Raw genomic sequence first — 26803 nt, 5'->3', positions numbered from 1 at the left:
TGGCAGCGGTGAAGAGAATAACAATACCAGTATTCAGAGTCTCTGGGAATACTAGTATTGGGACGTTACTGGTGGTTGCCTAGCAGGGGGATCTGTTGAGATCTGTGCTAGAGCGGGGAGAGAAATCATAAGAGAGAGCGGTCCGGACTGGTGGAGTCCCTGGTGGTGCCTAGAGACAGGCAGTAACCACGAGCAGGTAGGAACCTGACAGGGAGAGCCAGGGAAGGACGCCTCACAGTGACCAGTATTCAAGTAGGAATCATTTCAGAAACAAACAAATTCTATCCTGCTTCTGTATTTCTTTTGATTTCTCCCCTAATGCAAATTAACCATTAGGCCAGATGTGTGGAACCCTTGGCACTCTAAATGTTGCTGAACTACAACTCCCATCATCCCTGACCATTGGCCACTCTTGCTTGGGCTGATAGGAGATGTCGTTCAGCAACATCAGGAGGGTCAAAGGTTTCCCATTCCAGGATTAGTCTTTTTGTTTAGTTTTTCATGTCTCTTTGTTGTTGTTATATGCCTTCAAGCTGATTACGACTTATGGCAACCCTATGGATCAGCGACCTCCAATAGCATGTCATGAACCACCCTGTTCAGATCTTGTAAGTTCAGGTCTGTGGCTTCCTTTATGGAATCAATCCTTCTCTTGCTTGGCCTTCCTCTTTTTCTACTCTTTCATGTCACTTAGCTATAGTAATTGCCAGGGATGTAAACTATACAGGTTTGTCATGGTTATATGCTATATAGCCATTTTTACTTTCAGCTTCTTGGGATTCACAAACCAGTTAATTTCAAGATGGTTTGGCTGGTCAGAAATGTGCCTTGAGAATGTGCCTTGTAGCTCTACACCCCACTTTTGAGAACACAGAGTTGGAAGCCTAATTAAAACCAATAGGCTTCAAGTAAATAAACATACCTAGGACCAGGGAGCAAGTTCTTCATGTCTTCATGTTAAGCTCTTAAGGTATTTTCAGAATTCAAATATTAAAATGTCTCCATTACAACTTTCAAAATGAATGTTTTAAACATTAACGTGATTAGCTACCATTTACCAATATTCTGTTTCGCATTTCTGAAACGGCTTCCATTAAATTAAAATGACAAAAATTCTTAGAGAAATAAGAAATTAACACCTGGGGCATAACTATCTTCCCAGAGCCATGTGCGCGCAAAGTGATATATACATGGAACTGTCCTCTATTGGTGACTGGAGAATCCTTGTGAGTGGCAAAACTCTAGGTGTGCATTGCCAGACTGAGAGAATCCCCATCTGGAATAGCATGAAGATTATATGAATTACTTTTGATCTCTGTAGTTTGAATCAGAAGATCACTTGCAACACAGTGGTCACTTTAAACCCCTTCCCAGCTTAATTCCCTCTGATGGCTCTAACTACGTAGAGAGAGCCAGTCTGGCCCTAGATTTGGCAAACCACACCATTATCCACAAGAGAATAAGCTTACAACAAATGGGCCACGCTCCACAATTTCACCAACTAAAGAAGAATTAAATAGCAATGAATGATACTTCTATTTAGAACCCTTTTATATACACAGTTTCATAACATACGCATCTTTCCAAAGGAAGATGGTGGTTTTGGGGTTTTTAACAGCCCTCTCTTTAAATACGTAGGGTGGGGAGCAACATTGCTATTTTTAAAAAGCATTTAAAGTATTTAATTGCTTGTGATCTTTGCCCTCTGCTGAACGTATGTCTTCATTAAAAGATACACATTGTGACAACTGAATAAATCTATTGAGAATTTATTACAGCTTACGTCACATTTGAGAAGAAAATCCACTGCTCTGGGTCAGTGGCTCATTGACAATCTCTTAATAAAGGAGGATGACATGGGGTTCCTTGTGGCTATAGGAAAACCAACACTCTGGCGCGTGAATTTACTTTCTTTTGCCATACTGTTCTTTTTTTAATACCGAAGATGGGTGTATCATTTGAATATTATAAGATGACATTCAACCTTCCTATAAGTGAGCTGGCCTCATCACAGAGAAAAAGGTTGACAGATGGTGGAGTAATTAATCCTTTTTCCCCCTTTTCCATTCTGAAGCTGAAAAGGGAGCAGCTGGTCTTGTTGATAATCCTTGTATATTAAGCCTCCTAGAATCAGATTAATATTTGGTCCACATTATGCTGGGGTAACTTTGTCCATTTTTGTCTTGTTTCTTTCTAGTCTACCCATGTAAAAATGCTTTTGGTGCCACAAGAAAGTGTGTCAATTAAAGTACGTGATTCTATCAGAATTCTGAACTGACAGGGCTATGTTCTTCTCATTAAACAACTTTTTCTTGAAATCATCCTTCATATTTTTTGTGCCTGTTAATTTTATCAGTTTCTGGTGCTAATATAAATGGCAATAAATAGTTCATGTGGGCAATCTACCAGTAGAGCGCACACACCCTCATACAAGGGTCAGCTACCATTTGATCCTCTATCTTCAGGGAGACCAAGAAGAACAAAGATAGTGATTATGAGTCACACTGCAGAGAAATGAGCCTTTAGGCAGTCATGGCTTGGAAAATGATTAGCATTTCTCTGTATTTTTTGCAGACTCAAAGCCAGTCTTCGAAAATATGAGCCCTGACAAGATTCACACTGTCCTGGATACTTTGTGTTTGTGCTGCCACCGAAAAAACTGGCTTCACTCTGAGGTGAAATGCTTCAGCTGTGGAAAAAGGCATACTAAGGATTGAAATGAGTTTGCATTGTGGAGGATCCCCATCATGAATAGGTATACAACTATCAAACAGCTGGGAGATGGGACATATGGTTCTGTTCTCCTGGGAAAGAGTATCGAATCAGGAGAGCTGATCGCCATTAAGAGGTAATGGGCTGCTGTGTTTGTTCTTGGAAAGCTCAAGCAGTAATTCTTTGCACTGACTTTGTGCAACTTCAATATTAGGTGGCTGCAACATGTTGACAACATTTTTGAAGATTATGGGACCCAATTTTGCTTGCTTTGTCACTGGGCTCTTGCTCCCAGGCCCCAGCTGTCAAAGAGAAGTCAGAAGCAGTTTGATGTGATAAGGATATTGTCACATGTGATAGGCCACAACCAGGGTATGTGTATGTTACACTTCTGCAGACCCGTGGGACTTGATATTGGGTACAGCGTCTTGAGAATCTTGGCTTTCTGGCCTTTATGGCTAGGAAGATATGCTTCAAGATAAGTAGGCAATGTCTGCTGAAATCTCTGAATTTACTGGGATTTCAGGGTGGAGTTGCCATGCCCTGAATAGCTTCTTGTGCAGGCTAGTGAAACCAGAATATGAGAACTAGGAGAAATGATAAGTTTAATAAATTGTGCAAAATATGAGAAATTGCCCTGGTTTGCATATAGGTTGTGGAATTCAACTTTGTTAGTACAGATTTTGGTTGATTGGGGGCAAGTTTGTTTACCACAAAATCCAGAAAGCCCTAGCTACAAGCAACCATTTTAGCATGTGTTTTATACTGTTTTAAGTTTTTAAATTGTGTTTTAAATTGTTTTTATAAGATCTGTTTTAGATTGTAGTTGTTTTAATGTTTTTAGTTACTGTAAACCGCCCAGAGAGCTTTGGCTATGGGGTGGTATACAAGTATAATAAAATAAATAAATAAACCAACATACTGCAATCTCATCAGCCCAATTGACCAGATGGCTTGTGATAGGATTTTGACTCCTATCAGTGTGGATGCGCTGTTTGTGCATGTAGTGTTTATGTACAGTGTGTGGTATTTCAGAGACACAGTAATGGGTGAATAGTGTGTGGGGGAAAACAACGGCAATACATTTTCATTGGGAGAGAGGGCATCAAATTAATTTACACTGCACAATTAACGTGCTGCAAATTAATGCACTCCACAAGTGAGAAAGTTTGCCTTTGCCTTTAGCATGTTTCACTGTTTTGCCTCATACTTTTTGCCCAAATGTTACTTCATTTCCTGAACATCCACATTAGTTGGTTCACAAATACTTTTTTGTATGTTCTGGCTCTATACATATTTTGATGGGCAGCGATTTCTGGAACTGCAGGCGTGTTCCTGCTATAATGTTAGCCACAATCCAGCAGTTTTTTTATTGTTGTTGTTGTTTGGTTTTAGCGTAGAAGATTATCAACTGCACATGTGTCAGTGGAAGACATCATATAGCTAGAACGTGTTTAGTAGATGTAGTCTAGATTTGGGTTTGTTTTACAGTCTTTTACCAGTTGTTGCAAAAATGTTGTAATGTTTCTCACACACACACACACAGACACACACACACAGAGAGGGAGAGAGAGAGAGGGAGAGGGAGAGATTTATATTCTGGATTATTTTTCCTCAGTGAGAGAAAGAGAAAATATTCCAGAACTTTTTCCTCTGCTAGAGAGGAGTGGGAAGGAGCAGTGTCCCAGTTATACTTCTGGCTTTGGGAGTATGTGCGAATGAATTCATCACAGGGAGTACTTGACCAAAATTTCATCTAAATAAACTGCTGTTCTTTCAAGGTCTCATTTTGATAGAGCAGGAGTCAGAAGCCTGTGCCTCTCCAGATATTGTTGGACTACCATCCTCCCTAACCATTGGCCATGGGCTGATGAGAATTGGAGTCCAACCACATCTGGAGGGCCGCATGTTCCCCATCTCTGTGATAAAGGGTCTTTGGTTTAATTTCTAGCTGAAAGTCAAAATTTATGAAGAGGGAGAATGTGCTCGTATGAAATGAACTTAGCTAATACTTTGCATGTGGTAGTAGGAAATGTTAAGGACATGGTATTTGTATACATGTTTTAAAAAGTAAAGCATTATTGAAGAAAATATAAGGGCTTTAGACAAACAGGTGTTTTCCATTCTCTGGATCTTCAGAATATGGAACAAAAAGGCTCATCAGATCAAACCATTCACACTGAAGACAAAACTGCCAAGAGCACAAGATATCCTCTTGTTTTCAAAACTCCAAAATAAATGATAATATTAATCAATTGTGTTTTCAAAACCAATTCCAAAACAGTAAACTTCTCACAGTTAGTCAGGGCTGAGTGCTTAACAAAAACATTGCAAGGAGGTGACCCAAATCATATGCAAAGAAAAATAGCATGTCTTAATTTTGCCTAATTCTGTCCCTGCAAGCCATGGTGAGCAGCAAGGACCTCTGCCTCAATGATTTTACCAGACATTTGCACACTTGCTTTTAAACCTCTCTTTACAGCAGCAAGGAGCAGAAACTCAGATTTCTTTATTTTAAAATTAATAAAATAAAAGCATAGTTTCAGATTTTTTGTGCTGGTCAGGCATGTGGGGTGGACTTCCAGAGAGCTACTATTTAGACTTTTTTACATGGTCATGCCCAGTAGGATTTTTTACATCCACCACCACCACATCTTTGATGCATGTCAGTCTGCTTTTGAAAATCCTCTTGGCATCACAAATAGGTTTCCATGTGACAATGGAAGATGCTGTTTGAGAAACACAAGCCCAAAGACCCCCTTGGACATTTATTTATTTATTTATTTATTTATTGTATTTGTATACCGCCCCATAGCCAAAGCTCTCTGGGCGGTTTACAGCAACATGACATGCAGAGCTGATGTGTTTGTTGGATCCCAGCCATACAAAATGCACAACTCTGAGTGTTGTAAGCTTACATTTATTCCTCCAGTTTTGCATCATGGAACTAGAACACAAATTATATCAGATTGTAAGTGATACTGACTTCCTTATTTCATGCTTCACAGGATGAAGAGGAAATTCTACTCCTGGGAAGAATGTATGAATCTTCGAGAGGTTAAGGTACTTTAATCCAAAGTTTGCATTTGATTCTTTGAGCATATGGTAGAGATATGATGGAAGGTCCCTGGGCAGATGCTGTCTTGGGCGGCATTGCACTTTCTTTCAGGGACCTGGAGGGCCTCACTGCTGAAGAACAGATTGTGCAAATGTGCCCATTATCAGCATGCATCTTACAAGGGTAGGGAGCTAACTCTTAAGAGTCTGAATATATTTTTACAGCCAGGTACTTAAATTTAACAGTATCTCAATTTGTGTTTCTGGAACAAGGATTCATTGTCGCTTATCTAAAACCCACATTACAACAGTATCTTTAATTGTCTTATCTGGTGTTTTCAGTCCTTGAAGAAACTCAACCATGCCAACGTGGTGAAATTGAAAGAAGTTATCAGAGAAAATGATAATCTGTACTTTGTATTCGAATACATGAAGGAGAACCTTTATCAGTTAATGAAAGAAAGGTACGCTGTTTCTCCCCCCCCCCCACAAACACAGTTCAGTACAGTTGTCTTAACGTAAGACTAATCAATACTTTGGAATACTGTCCACCAAGTACTACAACTGTGCAGCCTTAATTTGTTTCAGCTTAATCAAAGTAGGTACATTCTAAGCATAATATTTTTTGATTTTTATAAAAACTGGAGTATTTGAGCAGAGCAATTCAAAAGAGCTGGGGGGAGGAGGAGGAAGAAGAATCAAAGGCAGACAAACTGCCAGATCTGAAGCCCTGCCAGGCTGATGAGGGCTGGAGGTGGTGGTGGGTCATTTTTCCTTTTTTTAAATTTCTGGTTCCCCATCACTATTAGGATTTTTTTAAAAAAAATAATCCCCTCACATTGATCTCAGTGGGAAAAAAATAAATATGCCAGTTCCAAGTCTGGTGTACTTTCCTCCTGAAACTGGGAGCATGCCTTTAGATCTAATGGATCCAAAGCCTCTCCTGATCTGCTCCTGACATGCCGCTGCAATGCCTTCTTTTTGACTTCACCACAATTGGAGCAATAATGGCAGAGGAGGGACAGCTGCAGATGTGTGTGACTCCTGCTCTGCCTGCAGATCTCCCTCTCTGACAGCACAATCCTGTGCCCCCCCTCCCGGGATGCTCTCCCAGCCTTAGTAAAAAATTTAAAGAACCAAACAAACACTACAATAGAATATTTTATAGAAAATCTTATAGATTGTGAGGACTAACTTAATTGAATAAATGGAATAAATGGAGATGTATGAAAACATGCTTACTCTTGCTTGCATGGCTGTGTTTGTATCCATTCTAGCCTTCAAATATACCTGTGATAAATATATAAGTACAGGTAAGAAAGCCCATGTGGGAGTATATTCTCACCTCCTCCACTTCTATCTTACAGGAACAAATTGTTTCCAGAATCCACTGTCAGGAATATTATGTATCAGATTCTTCAAGGGCTTGCATTCATACATAAACACGGTAAGACCCACATTGGATGAGTATCTGTGACTATATTGGCACGGTAGGAAAAGATGTTAACCGATATTTTAGAAATATTTGGGCAGGTATGAAAGGCTTCTTGTTTGGATTCAGGAAGGTAAAAGTGACTTTAAGAGTGATATGAAGGAGGCTGAAAGGACACTCCTCCCCAGTGGGTTCCAAAAAGGCTATCGTTTATTTTACTTACACTTAAATTTACACACACATGCAGAGAGAGAGAGAGAGATTATGGCCACAAGCACACATTTTGTAGGAAGTAATTATTATCATTTGTACTTAATTTTTTCAGAGAGAGAAGATATTTTAGCTGTTCAGGTCTTCACTTCCAAATAAATAAATAAAAATGTACAGCACTAGTAGAGGAGAACATTTTGCAATTAAATATATCTCGATGTATTCTCTCAAGATAGAGCCAGGTAGTATGTAACTAGTGTTACGGCTTATTGTTTCCTGAATAAGCTTGTATTTGTACTTCCAAAGCACCACAGCTTCTGAAACAATTTCATAAAGTGAAGACAAAGTGGATGACCTGATAACATGTCTGTTCATAATTAATTGATGCTATGCAACTAGACTATGCACCAATTCAAATGCTCCTTAACAGCCTATGGTTCAGAACTTTTTTCACTGTGCCACTTGAGACTGCAGGTCAGTGGTTACATACTCGTCCGTGTATATCGCTTGCTGTATTTAAAAAGATGAAATATCCAGGGGAAGGATATTCTCTCAACATGCTATATTTCTACGTACAAGGAGCTTTGTTCAAACTTAAGATCTCAGTCCTGCTATCCAAAGTGGTACAAATCAGGAAATACTGTACCACATGCTATTTTGGCACATTTGAACCTGCCCTGTGTTTCAAATGTTCTCTTTTTATGGGTTTTTTATGCTTTCCTGTTGTTAATCAGCATAGAAGAATTTTAGATGCTTCAATAATCAGTTTCTGGTGGGAGTTATTTGGAGCTGAGAATCTGTTTGTAATGCCAGGAGTCAGCCCTGGAAGATACTAAGCAAAAATGAAAGACAGAACCTCATGGCATGTGCAGAGTGCCTTACACTGAGTCACCATCGCTAGCTGCCACACTCTGGGAGTAGAAAATAGACCTTCCAGACATACCTGAGAGCCAGCACCCTTCTCTCAAATTAACCACAGATTATTATGGTTTCCAACTTTTTTTTTACTGGCTTCAAGCTTCTATGCCTTTAGTAGCATTTTGATCTGTAGACATGAGTAGGTCTTAGCATTTGGGTGATAGGAGTCATGCTCAAGAGTTGGACCTATTAAAATCAGAGAACTTAAATCTATTTATTTCGATGGATTTTTTCTGCATATGACTAACGTTGGATATTGCCCTTTATCTCCATGCCATAAAAAAAGCTTCTGATCTAATTATTGTAGCAGATTTCTGCTGCTGTTCATAACAGGAGTGGAACAGACTGATTTTCTTCTGGCCAGTTGACAAGCCTGCTGATGACTAACCATAAAAATGAAATGAAGAAAATGTAGGCAGGAGAACAGACTGACCAGTGTTTGAACATAAGAAGAGCCTGCTGGATCAGGCCAGTGGTCCATCTAGCCCAGCATCCTGTTCTCACAGTGAGCAACCAGTTGCCCATGGGAAGCCCACAAGCAGGACCTGAGTGCAAGAGCACTCTCCCCTCCTGCAGCTACTGGGAACTGGTTTTCAGAAGCATGCTGCATCTGATTATGGTGGCAGCGCACAGCCACCATGGCTAGTAGCCATTGATAGCCTTATCCTCCATGAATTTCTCTAATCTTCTTTTAAAGCCATCCAGGTTGATGGCCATCCCTGCCTCTGGTGGGAGTGAATTCCATAGTTTTAGCTATGTGCTGCATGAAGAAGTACTTTCTTTTGTCTGTCCAACATTCAGCTTCAGGATTTGTTTGTTTTGATTTACAGGTTTTTTTCATAGGGACTTGAAACCTGAAAACCTCCTTTGCATGGGACCAGAACTTGTGAAAATAGCAGACTTTGGTCTTGCACGGGAAATTAGGTCCAGACCTCCTTACACAGACTACGTATCCACAAGATGGTAAAAATATGACTTATATACTCTGGGCTGTATTCGGGTTACTCATATTCAGAGTAGATCTATTGAAATTAATGGACATGACTAAGGTCAATTAATATCACTGAGTCTACTCTCAGCGGAACTTAGTTGGATACAACTCTGTATGTGGAGTTGAAGACTATAGTTTGTGGAATAAATAACAACCTTATTAACTTTTGTTGAACTTGCCTTCTTCGGTCCATATGATTAAATTGGGTATGCATCTATTAAGGGGAATGTAAGTTTATTTATTTATTTATTATTTGATTTATATCCCACCCTTCCAGCAGGAGCCCAGGGCAGCAAACGAAAGCATAAAAAACACTTTAAAACGTCATAAAAACAGACTGTAAAATACATTAAAACAAAACATCTTTAAAAATGTTTTTTAAAGCTTTGAAGACATCTTGGAAAAAAAGGTTAAAAACATACTGTTTAAAAAAACATTAAGAGGTTAATGTGCATGACACCTAACCATTGTGCACATTCACCAGGCCACATGGAGAATGTGCAGATAATCCTCCTACGGAGAGGGAATTGTGCACATTTCCCCATCAATATACATTATCTCCAACCAGCCATGGGAAATGTACGTATATTGCCTGAATTTAGTACATTCTTGGGCCATTATGCATCATCCCCAACAGGCTTTGGGGAATGTGCATATCTCAGCTGAATCCCGTACATTCTCCGGCCATTATGCATAATCTCCAATAGGCTTTGGAGAATGTGTATATCTCGACTGCATTTTGTACATTTTCTGGTCAGAGAGTCTCTAAGAAACGTACATTTTTTTCTATCTCTTGTTCAGGCCCATTGCCTATTTTTACATGGCCCACAACAAACCCTCCTGCTGAACAGATAAAGATTAACTTTTTTCTGTGGTCCAGACCTCTTTTCACCTGTTCTCTCCTGTTCCCCAGTCAGCTGAGCAACAGAAGGGGGTTTGCAGGGAGAGGCAAGTTTTAAACCTTCCCTCCCCCTTCCACAAATCTGATGAAAATTGTCTACCATGCTGCTATTAAGCTAAAGAAAAAGCTTAATACAGTAGCACACTGCGTCAATCATCATGGGGACTGCAGGGGAGGGAGAATTTAACCAGCTGAGGAACGGGTTACCCAGCAGGGAAAAGAGGGCTGGGAGACAGAGTGTGAAGTATCTCTGATACTGATAAAGTATATAAATAATAGGTGCAAATAACTTATAACATGCTCAGCACCTCATTATTTAGGTTCTAGATTAGAACTACAGAGGCTGATTATCTCTGCAAGATAGAGGGTGCATTGAGGAAAAATCTAAGCACTGGACAGGGCAAGCAACCTTTAAATATAATTGCTGCAGCATCTTCCCTTGAGCAATGTTCAAGGATGGAGGGGAGATGTGGAAGCTTTTTAGGGGGCAGAGAGAATGGGACCTCTTGCAGTCGCTGCAGTGCAAATATAATAATCCAGTGTAGTGTGTTCTGGTATATTTTATAAATGAACACTGCTGTGTTTTGCCTGTTTTTGGCTTTCAGGTACAGAGCTCCTGAAGTGCTCTTGAGATCCATTAACTATAGTTCCCCTATTGACATCTGGGCTGTCGGTTGTATCATGGCAGAGGTTTACACGCTCAGGCCGCTCTTCCCAGGGGCCAGCGAAATTGATACTATTTTCAAGATTTGCCAAGTACTGGGAACGCCAAAAAAGGTAACTAAATGAGAGCCAGTCTTCAGTGCACACAAATGAGTACAACCACGAATATGTTCTGTTCTTCCCTTCCACCTCTTAATACTTTACTGAGGCTGCTGTTGATACTGAATGGCTGATTGTTAAGTCTCCAGTTTTATACCATCTTGACATAGAAAATAGCAACATGTACTAAAAAGGAGACATTGTATGAAAAAAGTAAAGGGAAGAATAATATGTAGCCTTGGAACTCAGTATTACTGAATTTGGGGGAGGGGGAGCAGCAACTATTCAGTCTTTAGAAAAGCACTCTGCATATGCTCAGAGGCAGTCTTTATCATTATTTAACTGTCGATAAGATTCATTACTTGGCTGGCAGTTCTTGGGCTAGTCACTTATTGTGCCCCAGTGTTACACAAATTTGTTTATTTATTAGATTTATATCCTGCCCTTTCTCCCAGTAGGAGACCAGGGCAGCAAACAAAAGCACTAAAAAGACTTTAACATATCATAAAAATAGACTTTAAAATATATTAAAACAATACAACCATTAAAAACATATTTATTTATTTATTTTATTTTATTTATATCCCGCCCTTCCTCCCAGCAGGAGCCCAGGGTAGCAAACACAAGCGCTAAAAACACATCAAAACATCATAAAAACAGACCTTAAAATACACCAAAACAAAACATCTTTAAAAACATTTTAAAGCTTTTAAAATATTTTTTTTTAAAGGTTAAAAACATATTAAGCAATTCCAGCACAGGTGCAGACTGGGATAAGGTCTCTACTTAAAAGGGTTTGTTGAAAGAGGAATGTCTTAGGTAGGCGCCAAAAAGATAACACAGATGGCGTCTGTCTAATATTTAAAGGGAGGGAATTCCAAAGGTTAGGTACCACTACACTAAAGGTCCATTTCCAGTGTTGTGCGGAACAGACCTCCTGATAAGATAGTATCTGCAGAAACCCTCACCTGCAGGGCGCAGTGATCAACTGGGTATATAAGGGATAAGATGCTCCTGGTCCTAAGCTGTACAGGGCTTTATACGCTAAAACTAGAACCTTGAACTTAGTCTGGCAGCTAATAGGTAGCCAGTGCAATTCATTCAGCAGCGGGTTAACATGCTGGCAATACCCTGCCCCAGTGAGCAGTCTCGCCACTGCATTTTGCACCAGCTGCAGCTTCCGGACCAACCTCAAGGGTAGCTCCACATAAAGTGCATTACAGTAATCCAGCCTGGAGGTTACCAGTGCATGGACAACAGTGGTCAGGCTATCCTGGTCCAGGAATGGCCACAGCTGTCTTACCAGCCAAAGCTGGTAAAAGGCACTCCTAGCCACTGAGGTCACATGGGCCTCTGGCAACAAAGATGGATCCAGGAGCACCCCCAGACTATGGACCTTCTCTTTCACAGGGAGTACGAACCCATCCAAAGCAGGCAACTGACCAATTATCTGAACTTGGGAACCACCAACCCACAGTGTCTCTGTCTTGCTAGGATGCAGACTCAGTTTATTGACCCTCATCCAGCCCACCACTGAGTCCAGGCAGTGGTCCAGGGCTTGCATGGCCTCTCCCCCAATTCAGATGTTACGGAGAAATAGAGCTGCGTATCGTCACCATATTGCTGACACCTCAGTCCAAAGCTCCGGATGACCTCTCCCAAGGGCTTCATATAGATGTTAAATAGCATGGGGGACAAGATGGTACCCTGTGGCACCCCACAGCGCAACTGCCAGGTGGCTGAAAGACCATCACCCAATGCTATTCTCTGAAAACCACCCTAGAGATAGGATCGAAACCACTGCCTCCAATACCCATTTCACCAAGTTAGCCCAGCAGGATACCATGGTCAATGGTATCAAAAGCAGCCAAGAGATCAAGTAAGAATAACAGGGTAACACTCCCCCTGTCCTTCTCCCCATCAAGGTCATCCATTAGGGTGACCAAGGCTGATTGAGTCCCATAATCAGGCCTGAACTGAGACTTGAATGGGTCAAGATATGTTTCATCAAAGAGTACTTGCAATTGCTGCGCCACAGCCCTCTCAATCACCTTTCCTAAGAAAGGGGTATTTGTGACCAGGTGGTAGTTGTCGCAAACAAGAGCAGTCTGATCACCTCTTTCAGGGAGGCTGGAACCACTCCCTCCCACAACAATGCGTTGACCACACCCTGGATCCACTCGGTCAACCCCCTTCAGCAAGCTTTAATAAGCCAAGAAGGGCAAGGTTCGAGAGGACACATTGCTGGCCACATTGTTGCAAGTACCTTGTCCATATCATCAGGCCACATCAACTGAAACCATTCCCAATAAATTGTAGGAGACGTTGCACTGGACACCTCACTGGGGACTACAGTAGATGTGGATAAGGCATCAAGATTGCTACAGAGGCCAGCAACTTTACCCTCAAAGTGCCTTGCAAACAATTCACAGTGGGCCTCTGAAGGGTCTAAAACTCCATTTCCTGGAATTAATGTCAACAGACCCCTGACAATACAGAAAAGCTCCACTGGACAGCTACTTGAGGCTGCGGTGGAAGCAGAGAAGTGGGCCTTCTTTGTTGCCCTCACCGCTGCACAGTAGGCATGGTTATGATGTTTTACTCGTGCCCAATCAGCCTCACAGCACATCTTTCGCTACTTGTGCTCTACAGTTGTCCAGCCTGTTTCGTTGCCCTTAGCTCACTGGTGTACCAAGGTGCAAACCGGGCTCCACAATGCCGGAGAGGGCGCTCAGAGGCAGCCATGTGAAGAGTGCGACCCACCTCGCTGTTCCACAACGTGACAAGGGCTTCAACAGGGTCACCTGCTCTATCTACTGGGAACTCCCCCAAGGCATTCAGTAATCCTGTGGATTCCATTAGTCTCTGGGGATGGACCATCTTAATCTGTCCATTACTTCTGCTGGGAAGGATTGGAGCCATAAGGCGAAATTTTATCAGGAAGTGGTCTCACCATGGCAATGGGGTCATCTTTTATGGTAGTTCACCACCTCCCCATGGCCATACCTCCCTCTACCCATGTTCACTGAAATTGGAGTGGCATCGCCCATGTTCCTCCTTACTACAAATGTCATCTAAATGACACACACCTATATATACTGCATACTGCTGCTGTTATGCTTTAGTTATATAGCATTTTTTGGCCCGATGAGCCAAATGCAAAGAAAGATACAAGAGAAGTAAAATAAACACAATAAGGCAACAGAAACAAAATGCCTAATAACAGCCTACCTACCGAGTGAACCAACCGAAGTATGATGGTGGTCAACTAACCTAGGACTGTCTTAGTCAACCCCTGTTTCACCTCAGCCTTCAGCTCTGTGGTCTGTGAGCAAACAAGTGGGCCTCCATGCTTAGCTCATCAACCTGCTTGCTGGTTCCTTCTGCCCGACTACAGAACCCTGACAGTCCAGTTTCTTAATAGTAGGCCACAGAAGATTTGAAATAAGCTGTAATATATATTGTGGTGTTCTATGTATTTGACCTGTCATGTAGTTTGTGGCTTGCCTTCTGCTTTTGTCACCTGGAGCCATCTGCTTTAGTGCTTGCTTTCCAGACTCAAATGTGCCAAAAGTTGGAACTACAGCAGATGGCAAAAGATTGAGGCAAGCCGCATACAAGGTTGCAGATCAAACACATATAATACATACATATGCACTATACTGCATTTACTGTATATAATTTGCCATGGGTCTGCCAGTCTTTGTCCTTTGCACCCACACATGCACAAGTGTCCCTGTTTTCATCTGTGAAATGTTGAAGGGTATGGATATATAGTTGTAGGGAAATAAGTTGCATAGCCATCCTTGCTAGGTGTTATTGATTCTCTTGAGTCACTTCAGCCTCTTACTTGCTTCTTGAAATGTATAGACTGATCTGCTTTTATTATTCCAAGATAAATTGATTATTCAGCCAGGTCTTCATGCAATTTTGGAAATGTTTTTATCTTAAGGCACAAGGGTGACATCTTGTGCAGAGCTGAACTAGCCTCACAGGATTTATTTAATGACAGGCCATGCTTCCATCCTTTTCAGAACGATTGGCCTGAAGGCTACCAGCTTGCCGGGACCATGAATTTCCGCTGGCCTCAATGCATACCAAATAACCTGAAGACCCTCATCCCTAATGCAAGTAGCGAGGCAATACAGCTCATGAGAGACATGCTGCAGTGGGACCCCAAAAAGCGGCCAACAGCGAGCCAGGTTTGCCTTTACTTCCCAGACATGACTTTACAGCTCACTCCCTTGCCGACAGGTGCACTCTTTCACTCAGGGGAGTGAAGGAACTTTCCAAGCTGGAAAAAAGGAATGCAAAACATACTTTTTTTTACTTCTGGTTCTGACTACTGTTTGCTTGCTTTTTGCCACAAGCCCCAACTCAGTGGAAAATTTATCTGATTCACAGAGGGTGCAAGCCTCTTCACCCACTGTTGATACAGCTCCATTTTTCCCCATTCTTGTTCCAGTTTCTATTTCTGTATGTCACCTTGTCCTGTTCCTTCTCTGTGCACCCCGACCCCTGCTGTTGAGGAAAGGAGGACGTGGAATTTGGTTTGAGTTCACACCAGCACCCCTTAAAATGGCTGGTGGCAGCTTCATCTGATTCTTGATTGGTTTTCAGCAGAAATAAAGCAACAAAAACAAAATCCAAATTTTGAGGATGGAGGCCATCTAGCTCTAATTAATTAACATTAATTTAATTTAATTTAAAAGCCCTAATTAAAAGGAAAGATACTGAGCTGTGCTGAATTTAAGTTGTCTGTGTGACCTGACAACAGATGAGCTGTGCCAGGGAGAAGTCCCTGGGAGAGCATTCAGCCAGTGTGGGAAGGGTTGTACACAACAACAGCAACAACAAAATCTGCAGCCAGTATAAATTGTGCAATTTGCTTAATTGTTCTTGGTGTACATGGTTTGCTTTTCATTTTTGTACTATTCTGCATAATTCTGGCTTTTCCTAATCACACGGGGAGAGAGAACAAGCACTGCAGAACAGGGAAGTCCCACCCCTTTGGCTTCTTAGGTTAGGCATTAAACATAGCTTTCCAGCCCCAAGAAACTTGCTTCTTAAAATGGAAAACGGAGGCTCTCGGGAAGCTGAATTTTGCACAGTACTACCGTATTCTGGGTTTTCCCTGCCCTTGGGCAGAATTGCAGCATGCGCATAGCCCTGAATATTGGGGTTGAAAACGTTACTGGTTTTGTTTGCTTGACTAGCCCGGTTTAAATAAGTTCTCTCCCCTTTTGATTTTAGGCACTCCGATATCCTTACTTCCAGGTTGGCCAAGCACTGGGCGCCACTCACTATACTCAGGAGCTGGGAAAACAGAGAGACCTTCCTGATAAAGCACAAGTCCCCATTAAACCCATTCCACCTGCACAGCCTCCCCCTAAAGCACAAGTTCGCCTTTCATTCAGGCCATTCCAGCAGAACCAGCCCTCCCACTCCCTAATATACCCATACAAAACAGACTCCTCAGTGAGTGATCATTTAAGGGAAGACAAGCCTACTAGCCAGGTGGCTTTGCCAGATATTCACAATAAGATTCCTCAGCAGGTAAGACACTGTCTTTGATGTGATCTTTGCCTTTGGATGTTTGTTATTATCTCACTCTAACAATCGAGTGAGATATAGAAATGGCAGTGCAGTTTTTGGTTCTTTATATAGTGGAGATGCAAGAACAGCTTTTTTTTTTCTTCGCTAGATTTCCACTGCATACAAGGTGTTTGTCCCTGTTGAGCTTATCTTTTCATAGTCATAACAGCAGGCAGCAGTGGCATGATGTAGGAATGCAGCAGCCCCTCCATCTATTCTGTGACAGTCTTGGGATCTCGACTTAGCTTCCAGACTATTTGAAATTATTTATTTATTTATTTATGAGATTTGTTAGATGCCCATCTGGCAGAGGTTAATCTGCCACTCTGGGTGACTTACAACCAAACACAAGTATTTGTGTAGAGCTGGTAGATGGGGGTAGACCTCTGCTCCTTTAATGTGTGTGGATGGTTACTGAGAGATGCCTACTGGGAAGGATCAAAACTACTCCTCAGTTCAGTTGATGGGTTTAAAGATCTGATGGTTATACATGACTTTCTCCCCAAGAGTCCCAGTAATGTTTGCTTGTTGTTGAAATTTTTTAGCTATCGTGTGTGTGTGTGTTTTTAAAAAACAAACCATCTCTTAAACTAAGATGTATTTGGGGATGTTATACATGATCATGCGTTGGAGTGAAAACACCTAAATAATTAGATTCAATCTCCTTTGAATGTTCACTATAGTCTTTCTGTGCCCAGCATTTGTTTATGCAGCTATTCTCATCCTCCTTTTATGAGTTTGGCTTTTGTGCTGTTGGTTTTAATGCTTGTTTCAGTGTCAATAAATATTGCTATTGTTGCAATTTTCAGCTAGAATATATTATTAATAATACCATTACTTACCCATGGAGTTCTGGGTGACCTGAATCTTTTATCCTATATACAAAAAATAAATTAAAAAATTCTACTAGGGAAAAAAATTCTGTGACTAGAATAAATTACGCAAATTTTGTTCATGTGCATAATTTATGCTATTTCTTTGTTTTCATATCTTTGGTGTTTATGGGGGGGGTGGCAAAAGAAAGATGGCCAATGGGACCTGATTTTGGCATCCATAAGAGAGCAGTAGAGCACCAAAGGCCTATTTCCTGCCCATTGGAAGCTCTTCTAAATGTTCTTTTGTTGACACTACAGTTGGGATCTTCACTTGCTTTTTTCCCGTTTTCCCCCTCCTGCAATGACAGAGAACAGCCATTGGGACAGAGAAAACAAATGGTGAACTCAAACCAAAGAGCCGGCGTAGATGGGGACATATTCCTGGAACACTAAAAGATTCTGAGGACTGGGAGGATCTGCAAGATTCTGGTGTTAACACTTCCCTTTCCAGAAAGGAGTTTAAAAATAAAGGACAGAGTGATGATGCTCTTTGTAGGCAAGTTATTGTTCTTATTTAAAAAAAAAAAAAAGTATTTCTATGCCACCGTATCATAAAATATCAGGGCAGTGTCAAAATATAGAATACCTTCTCCCGTGTGTGCACAAGTGATATATGTGTGCACATTTAATTCTTAGGTTGCATGATACTCATCTTACCCTATCCTAATTCTGTTTACTTACAGGTTATTTTACCTATACATGCTTACTTGCGAGTAGGTAGCTGCTAGGTGAGGCTTCTTTCTGAGTAAACATGCTTGGGATTGCTCTGCACTTCTCATTGATTCTAAAACTTACTTGCAAAGAAGGATGAAAAGGATAATGAATCCAGGAGCCATGCTCAGCTAACTCACTGCACTACTGGAAGCCAGAGCAAGGATTCCTGCTAGCTCTAACTCTCTGGAGCAGATTTGGGGAGGGCATGAGGGATGCTTAAGGGAAAGGGAAAGTCCTGTTGCACTAGCAGAAATCCTTACGCCGGCTTTTGCTAGTGCAACAAGTCATCGTCCCCCAGCATCCCCCATGCCCTCCCCAAATCTGCTCCAGAAGGTCACAAAGAACCCTAGAACAGTGTGCAAAGGGAGAAGATGGGTGATCCTGTCAAGCAAGCGGAAATTCTTGTGCTGAAGGAACTATCTCCTTAGCACTACATTGAATACAATGCCAGGTGTTTTCACACAAGAGGCTTAGATCCGTTTTTGCTTAAACCAGTCTAGGAATGTGCCATGAATGTGAAAGGTGCAGTGGCTACAATGTGCAATCAGCTTAAAACTGTTTCACATTCATTTGTGGCATGAAGAGCAGTAGAGATCCTCAAAAGTGCCCTTTTATTAGTACCTTCCTTGAATATGCCTTTATTGCCTCAAGTAGCCATCCTGTACACAGGTTGCATGGGTCCCACTAAATTCAATGAGGTTGAAGCAGTCTTAATTGTATACAGAACTGCAGCCATGCAGTCCCATTCTGTGCATATTTAATCAGAAGTTTATGCACTTTAAACCTATGTCCAATAAATGTGCATTGGACTGTAGCCTTAGGTAGAACCCCACTTGTAAAAATTTTCCCCTCTCCTCTTCCTCCTCCTGGCACTTTGCTACTCTCATGGCATGGCAAAAGCCCTCTAAGCATTGTGTATCTTCCATCAGATTTCAAGTTACTAGCCAATGTGTAAAAGCTTTTGTACTTGAGCATCGGAACATAGTATTCATGCCTGAATTTGACTGCAGCTTCCTTGGGAAGATCCACTAAGCAAAGAAAGGGAGCATGCCAGAGTTCATGGCAGCCAATATGAAAGAGGGGTGTCGCCTCCTGCAACGTTAAACATGACTGTTTGGTTTTGGTTACAGATTTGAAAGTATCTTGGATCTGAAGCCATCAGCCTGCATAGGGACTGGAAATAGTGCACCTTCCTATCTTCGGCAGGACACACCAACATTACAAGTTTCTGCAGCCAAACAACATTACTTGAAACATTCTAGGTATTTACCTGGTTAGTAAAAAAAAAACACTTTACTATGACACTTGATAAAATATGACAGATTTTGATGTGGGTGGCTAACCTATAGTTCCATACCTCATGCTGTTTCTTATTGTAAGGCTCCAATTCTAACTCCATTTACTGGGAATTTAGTGGGATTTACTTCCGGGTAGACCTGGTTAGGATTGAAACCTGTTTTCTTTTCATTAAGCTATTTTCCCTAAAGCTAGCGGAGGGTCTTAATAATGCATTTTTAAAATTCCATATGAACTTGTTATAAAATGCATTTTTGCAAACTTTATATTTAGCAACAAAGTTTAGGGAAACTATTATTGACTCTTGATTGGGTATTAATCAAACTGTCCTCAATTTATGATTGGTTCTAAAATACCTTAAAACTGTTTTTTGATACATCTGTATCCCATCCTTCGTGCAAGGAGCTCATTGCTCATTTTATTCATGTTTTAGCTGCTCAACGATCATGTGAGGTAGGCTAGACTGCGATACAGTGAATGGCCCAAGACTGTTGATTGAATTTCATAGCCTGACATGGATTTGGCCTTGAGTTTGCTATATCCAAATCTATCTTGTATGCCAACTGATTCTTTTGTTTTCTAGTCTTTTGCTAGAACATGCCCAAATTACATTCTACAAGGACAGCAACCACAATCTAGTATTCTTCCCATTTAGCCAAGTTGATCCTAATTATGTGGAATATCTATAAATTTAAAATACAAAATTGGGGCATAATGCAACCTTATGGGCTCACAGCAGGGCGTGTTTCTGCCAAGAGAAGAGGGATACTGCCCAGCCCTTGTCATCAATAGGCAATTGAGGAGAGGTACAAGAAGACCTTTTATACTTTCTGGAGGGTGTGTATAACTGGAGGTTAGTTTGCATATGGTGTCCTCCCAGATGTGGAGTACAACCTCCATCAGCCTCAGCTAGGATGGCCAATGGTCGAGTACAGTGGGAAATGTATTCTAGCAACATCTGTAGGGCTTTGGCAACCCCTGGTCTACATGATTCAACACAGATATTTGTGGCATCCAACTGCCTAAAGTAGGCATGGTCATAATGGAGAGTTTTCAGTGTTCTAGTGCATCTATTTCTTTCCTTCGTGTGCAATTGTACCTAGGTTAACTGTCCTAAACATCCTGACACCCCACAGGGAGTACTTTCCTGTCCCCGTATTGGCCAGTCAGGCACTGACATTGGCAAGAAATTATATTAGTAGATGGGAACCACTGCAGCATGAAAATAGGGGAAGGAGAGCAAGATATATAAATAAAAGTGTTCTTGCTGCATTTTAACAACGTACTTCTTACTCTAGGAATAAGCACAAGAAATAATTTAGTCTCCAGTTCAAGCAAAGATTCCATCCCATCTAATCCATGGCCCAGTTCTAGTCTGCCTGGAAAGACATCAGCAGTGGCAGGAGGGATCGCCAGGCTGAACTCCAGTAAGAAGTGCTGTTGGAATATTCTGAAAGATTGTTTCTACTTGCTATAATCAAATGGGGCAGTGCGAAGAGTCTTTATACAGGGCCATTGGTTACACCGGCTTACTGGGTACAATTGGACCTCCTGAAATGTAATTTGATCTCCTTGCTGTTGGAAAAACAGGGCTTCAATAATGATACTGATATACTACTCAGATCTTTGGTGATTGTGTTTTTTTTATTCTTTCTCCCATAATATAGGATGGGTATGGCCAGATTCTCCAGACCCATCGGTTCCCATCTCCAGTGCCACCCATGTGACTAAGCCTAAAAGTCCAGGATGTTTATTATTGACAAGAACTGCAAAATACATTTGCTTAACTGCATTAGTTGCAAAGAGCTATAAATTTGATTAAAGGGCAAAATACATTTGCCTTTTTTATGTTTAGCTTTACCTGCTTTGAGCTGCATGCTGACTGTACTTTGTCATAATGAACCAGCTTCTGATACATTGACATCATTGGCTGCTGAGTATATACTGCAAAGACAGACAAAACAGGGTAGAGTTATGATCCAGCACTCCTTTGTTATTGCTCAGCCCTTGATGCCCCCTATGGGGAAGGGCCATAGCTCAGTGGTAGAACATCTGCCTTTCATGCGGAAGGTCCCAGGTTCAATCCTTGGCATCCCCAGGTAAGGCTAGGAGAGACTCCTGCTTGAAAAAACCTGAGATCCACTGTCAGTCAGCATAGGCAATACTGAGCTAGATGGACCAATGGTCTAACTCAGTATAAGGCAGCTTCCTATGTTCCTATCTTCCTCCTCTCCACTTCTGAATGAATTGCTTATGAAACAGTCCTCTGTCTGTGATCTCATGTTTGATCCACACATACGTAGCTTGGAAGTAAGCCCCACTTCAAATGACTCAAATGGTACGTTCTCCCTAATAATTCTGCATAAGACTGCAGCTGTAGATGGAAATAAAGTCTGCTGATTGTAAATTTAAGATCACAGTGCCATGTACATAACATAGCAGTTTTTTAAAAGGTAGAAGTCTGTGATTAAAACATTCAGTTACTGATGTATTTTCAACTTTTCGGCATGACAGTAACATCTTAGGCTGCATGTAAGTGGTTGTTGCCTTATATGAAAATCTTACACATCACAGAGACTGAAGCTATATTTGTTTCAACTTTTCACATGTGGTGGGATTTGACATGGGGAGCACCTTCCAGTAAGCAACCCTCTTCTATGAAATCTGGAGAGGCAGGTAGCACATCAGAAACTGATAACTGAATTGGTCCCATGTTAGAACCTAAAGATATTGCCATGAAACTAAACCTTTTCCTCTTTTATAGTCAACATAATAGGAATACATGCTTGGTATGTATGTCAAAAATTATAGGATCTATAAGGCTGGAGGGTGGTTTGATGGGTTGATTGGTTAATTGTGCTGAACTAGAATCTCAGATTCTAACACACTACCTAAATTTAGCATTGACTGAAGTTGTCTTTTTCAAGGAAGCAACTTCACTTAGTGCCTTGTGAAATTTTGTGCTGATCCACTGACTTTAACTGCATATGCTTTTGTGTGTTTTTCCCCTTTCAGGCCACATAGGATCAAGTGGGCTAATGGGTGCTTACATCCCTTCATTTCTGAAAAAAGAAGTTGGCTCTGCTGGCCAGCGGGTTCAGTTAGCACCAATTATTGATGCATCTTCTACAGATCCATCTGCTCGTAAGCATTTTGTTGTTGTTATGGAAGTGATGCTGTGGAGCACAGCAACAGTGCCACTTCATTTTGAGAGTATCCACTGTCTGAAGATGCCTTGGATTCAGCCTGAGATAGTCTTCATCTTGTTCATATGACTAAGAAGGGCAAATGTGGAACTAATGTGAGCAAGTGTCTTCCTGCTGTTGATTAAAAAGTAGCTCCAGGAAGAGAAATGCTTCTCCTAGGACACTTCCTTTGCTGTGTTTCACAGCAACCAGTCAAACACAGAGACAGGGGCCCATAGTTGCTAATACTGCACACCTAATTTGCTTTCAGCCATTGAAAATGGCTGATACAAAAGAGCAACAGGTGTTTTTTTGTCAGAATACTGCAAGACAAAAACTTTTCTCAGACTAAAGACTGTGTGCTGTGCACTTTATCACACAAGAAAAGAATTTATTGTCCAAAGCATCTTGGTTTCATTTTTTTCTTTTTCAAGCCTTCATATTTCTAGTCCTTATGACTACAAAGATTGTGTAGGCCAGGATAGGCACATACTGTGTCCTCAAGATGTTGTTGCTGACTGGGGTTGATAGGAGCTGGAGTGCAAGAAAATCCAGAGGGCACCCACCCCTATGATAGGCAATGCCTGGTGAAACTTTAGAAGCTAACACAGGCAGGAATGGAGTGTAGTACATAGCTCTGCCCCCCTTCCCAAGAGCAGTGGTAGAAGAGTCATTGGAAATAAGCTACTTTAATATATTTTTAAATATACTCATTATTTTGGTCCTTGACAGCCTTGAACAGTAGCTCAAAAGCACCTGAACATTTCTTAAAATTCCAGTGAAACAATTCCCTTGTCCTGTTTTTTGTGTATGTGAAGTGAGAGAGCAATTAGTATTTCAATTGATGTTGGCATGTTGAGGACACATCTATTAATCTTCCCCTCAAGAAGCATCTAAACCTTACATTTTTAGCTTAGTTCACTTAAGACCTCCAAACACATTAAATTCAAGGTTGTTCTGTGTCCTACAGATAGTCACATGCATCTTTATAGCTATTTTAAATTATCTTATAGAAAGCTGAGAATTGGTATATGAATGTTGTTTCAAAAAATACTTAACACACTGATGCTTTGATTCCACTTCAGGACTGGTGACAATGGCTTAGATCCCAAAGAGCCCTTCCAGTAGAGGCTTCTGCAAACAATATGTTTTTTTAAACCCTTTTTATTTAAGATGTTTTTAACGCTTTTTTAAAAAAAAAAGTTTTTAAAGTTGTTTTGTTTTAATATATTGTAAGGTCTGCTTTTATTATGTTTTAAAGTGTTTTTACTGCTTTTGTTTGCTGCCCTGGGCTCCTGCTGGGAGGAAGGGCGGGATATAAATAAATAAATAAATAAAACACAAAAGTATAGGGGGAGGTCTTTTTTTCTGATTTCCTGCATCCCTCAGCAGACACACATACCGGCACCACCTTCCACACTATTCTGAAGGATCCCCTAATTTTTCAGAGCAGGGAACACATCACCTCCATTCACAGAACTCTGAATCCAACCCTTTGATTTGAAATTCCGTTTGGATCCTTTGGTCAGTCACCAGTTCCACATCTGAATTTAACCCCTGATCCATTCTCTCCTTTTACACTTTTTCTTTTATTCTTCTGTAGAACACACTTCTCTGAAGTCTATCAGACCTCATATAGGGAGGCCGTCATTTAACATTCCTATGAAAAGCACACCAGGGCTACTGCCCCACCCACCTCCCATTCAACCAGTCCATGGACGCACTGATTGGTCTTCAAAATATGGCGCTCACCGTTGAATTCTTGAGCTGGAGGACGCATTTCATGAACAGTGACCAACAATAAGACTGTTTCCAATAACATTTTATAAGCTGGCAGTTCTACCAATCCATACCGTGTATGACCAAAACATTTCAAGACTGTTTAAGAGGGTTTATTTTTAGTGGTATGTATTTGAATGGAAATTTTTTGGTATCGTTTTTACTACATGATTGGGGCAATTATTTTCATAGGACCAATACACATTTGTATATCAGGTTTAGAATTGTTGGTTTCTTGTTTGTTTTTGGCATTTTTATATGATGAACTTTTAACTTCTTTAAAGATAACTATTTTTCCGTTTGGGTCACTTTTTATATAAGTGAATAAATGTAGCAAATTGTGGCAGTATTTAATATAATTACAGATAAAAAGTGCAGATAAAAATAAGGGCATGTACCAAATACTTTATAATGTTAAATTCTCAACATGGGATGTTGGGCAAATAACCAGTTAAGTTTAGTAACTAGAGACCCAGTAACATTACTTGTTTCATCTTTGCTGTAGCAAAACATAAAACTGTGTTGGGCATAAACTTCTTCTCCTTCACGTGACTGAGGATTATTAGGGCTAGTTTATCAGCAAGATGAACAAGTAAAGCTTTTCCTTCAGGCTGCAGATAAGAGATTGTATCTCTCCCCTAGGGTTGCCAGGTTCCTGGCCTGAGACTGATCCTGTATCTTTAGGAGAAGTAGGAGAAGAGAAAGTCAGCCAAGTGCAGGTTTTCTTGCAACACTATAATGAGAAAAACCACAAGGTGGGATTCTCCCTTCTCCCTGCACAACTTTTAAAGATACAGAAGATCTCTTGGTTGCCAGGCCCAGCCTCCAAGAGGTCTTCTGTGTCTTTAAAAGTTGTGCAGGGGGAAGGGAGAATCCCACCTTGTGGTTTTTCTCATTACAGTGTTGCAAGAACACCTGCACTTGGCTGACTTTCTCTTCTCCTAAAGATACAGGATCAGTCTCAGGCCAGGAACCTGGCAACCCTACTCCCCCCCCCCCAAAAAAAAAATTGCATGTAAAATATTGGCTTGGCAGGGGAAAGAGTCCAGCCTAGCTATTTTTCTGTCTTCAAGCAGGTTTATTTTTCCCATGGAGAAAGCTTTACCTCTTCATTATGCTGATAGTGTAAACTGGTAAAGGGAAAGATGTATGATAGCTCTAATGCATAAACATACTATTGATCCTGACCACATGCCACTTCATACTTAGCACTAGCCTATTTTTACAGTGAAAACTAAGCCATCTATAGGTGGAGACATCCTGCTTCAGCTGTGAGCAATGTGTTTTGTCGAGAAGTAAGGCCCTTCGGTAATATTTAAAGCAATATTAAATACGACAAAGCTGGTTCATAGAGTAATATAAATGAAGTATTAAGATATAACCAGCAGCAAAGTTAATGTTTTTTTAATATATTCCACATAGCCTACATTTTGTTTTTATGGCCTGCCTTTTCCCAAATACAATGCATGGGTTTCTGTATAGGGTTGACACAAAGTTTATCCTTAATATAATCAGAGGTTCACATTAAAAATAATGTGACATGGCATATATTTATAGTATAATTTTAGGATTGAGTTCTGGCCTTTCTAGAAAGGGCAAATTTTAGCAGATGTCAGTAGATGTTTAGCAGATGTCAGTAAGACACAAATTTGAACGTTAGAGCTCTACAACAGAACATGGTATAGAAAATGAGAGATTCAAACCTATGCATTGTTTTTAATGGAAAACAGACAGTTGCTGTAAGTTGTATGGAGACTTCCCTGCCTGTCAAGCGTTTAGCTGAAATATGTCATTTCTTTATTGAGAAAAAAATGGGGATTAAGATTTCTATGCATTTCAGCTCACAGAAAAGGCTCATGATGGTCTCTTTCTCAGGGATAATAATTACCCAAAACCTATCCAGAAAGCTCCATTAGCAGTTTCTGAGTGTAGAATGAGCATATTTTTCACATATTTGGTTCCAGTCAATAGAAGGAATCGTGCAATGTCTTAAGCCACATTCTGACATTACTTCCTCTCTGTCCTCCATAAGGCAGATGCTGTAAGTCGGGAAGCTAAAATCATGTGTTAACTTCTTCCTATTAGGACAGATTCAGATGATCAGCTTTCTACCTCTACACTGGAAGTTGTCCTTTCAAGCAGGAGGAAGTCCCATTTCTTCTTGCATCCTGTTGTCTGGCCCCTCCTTCACTGGCTGTGGCAAACAGGGTCTTCAGGTATTCCACAGATCCAGTGCGAGGTGGAGGAACAACAGATCTGCAAATTGGAAACTGCAGCTATGGATGCTTCTGTCTGAGTTCAACAAGAGATGTGGGGGGTAGAGTTAGCACTTGCAACAACTGAGATGGCACCAAAGGTGGTGTAGTTTTTTTTTTA

The 26803-nt window shown here is 40.9% G+C and overlaps 2 protein-coding genes across 10 annotated transcripts in view; both read left to right on the top strand.

The window, feature by feature from the left end:
* Window positions 1-25131, top strand: part of CILK1 (ciliogenesis associated kinase 1) — a 33528-nt gene extending 8397 nt beyond the window's left edge. For 6 of the 9 annotated variants that reach the window (XM_061622924.1, XM_061622926.1, XM_061622923.1 and 3 more), the window contains 13 exons: window positions 2575-2848; window positions 5721-5775; window positions 6112-6233; window positions 7137-7216; window positions 9160-9292; window positions 10827-10998; window positions 15018-15185; window positions 16237-16539; window positions 17762-17949; window positions 19298-19440; window positions 20762-20890; window positions 22479-22607; window positions 24252-25131. In XM_061622924.1, the coding sequence (XP_061478908.1) occupies window positions 2748-2848; window positions 5721-5775; window positions 6112-6233; window positions 7137-7216; window positions 9160-9292; window positions 10827-10998; window positions 15018-15185; window positions 16237-16539; window positions 17762-17949; window positions 19298-19440; window positions 20762-20890; window positions 22479-22607; window positions 24252-24406 (1878 nt within the window). In that variant the 5' untranslated portion in view covers window positions 2575-2747 and the 3' untranslated portion in view covers window positions 24407-25131. Of the gene's footprint in view, window positions 1-2212; window positions 2249-2574; window positions 2849-5720; window positions 5776-6111; window positions 6234-7136; window positions 7217-9159; window positions 9293-10826; window positions 10999-15017; window positions 15186-16236; window positions 16540-17761; window positions 17950-19297; window positions 19441-20761; window positions 20891-22478; window positions 22608-24251 lie in introns of those variants that run through there. The other 3 variants (XM_061622928.1, XM_061622929.1, XM_061622930.1) reach the window with 3 other exon arrangements.
* LOC133383050 (glutathione S-transferase-like) overlaps window positions 20305-26803 on the top strand; it is a 176762-nt gene continuing 170263 nt past the window's right edge. The window contains exon 1 of the mRNA XM_061622944.1: window positions 20305-20316. The gene's annotated coding sequence lies outside the window, so the exon portion shown is untranslated. The remainder of the gene's footprint in view (window positions 20317-26803) is intronic.

The sequence above is a fragment of the Rhineura floridana genome, chromosome 4, assembly GCF_030035675.1.
Source record: "Rhineura floridana isolate rRhiFlo1 chromosome 4, rRhiFlo1.hap2, whole genome shotgun sequence".
In the NCBI taxonomy this organism is placed as follows: domain Eukaryota; kingdom Metazoa; phylum Chordata; class Lepidosauria; order Squamata; family Rhineuridae; genus Rhineura; species Rhineura floridana.
Note: the sequence above shows the minus strand (reverse complement) of the source record. Positions and strands in the feature narration are given on the sequence as shown.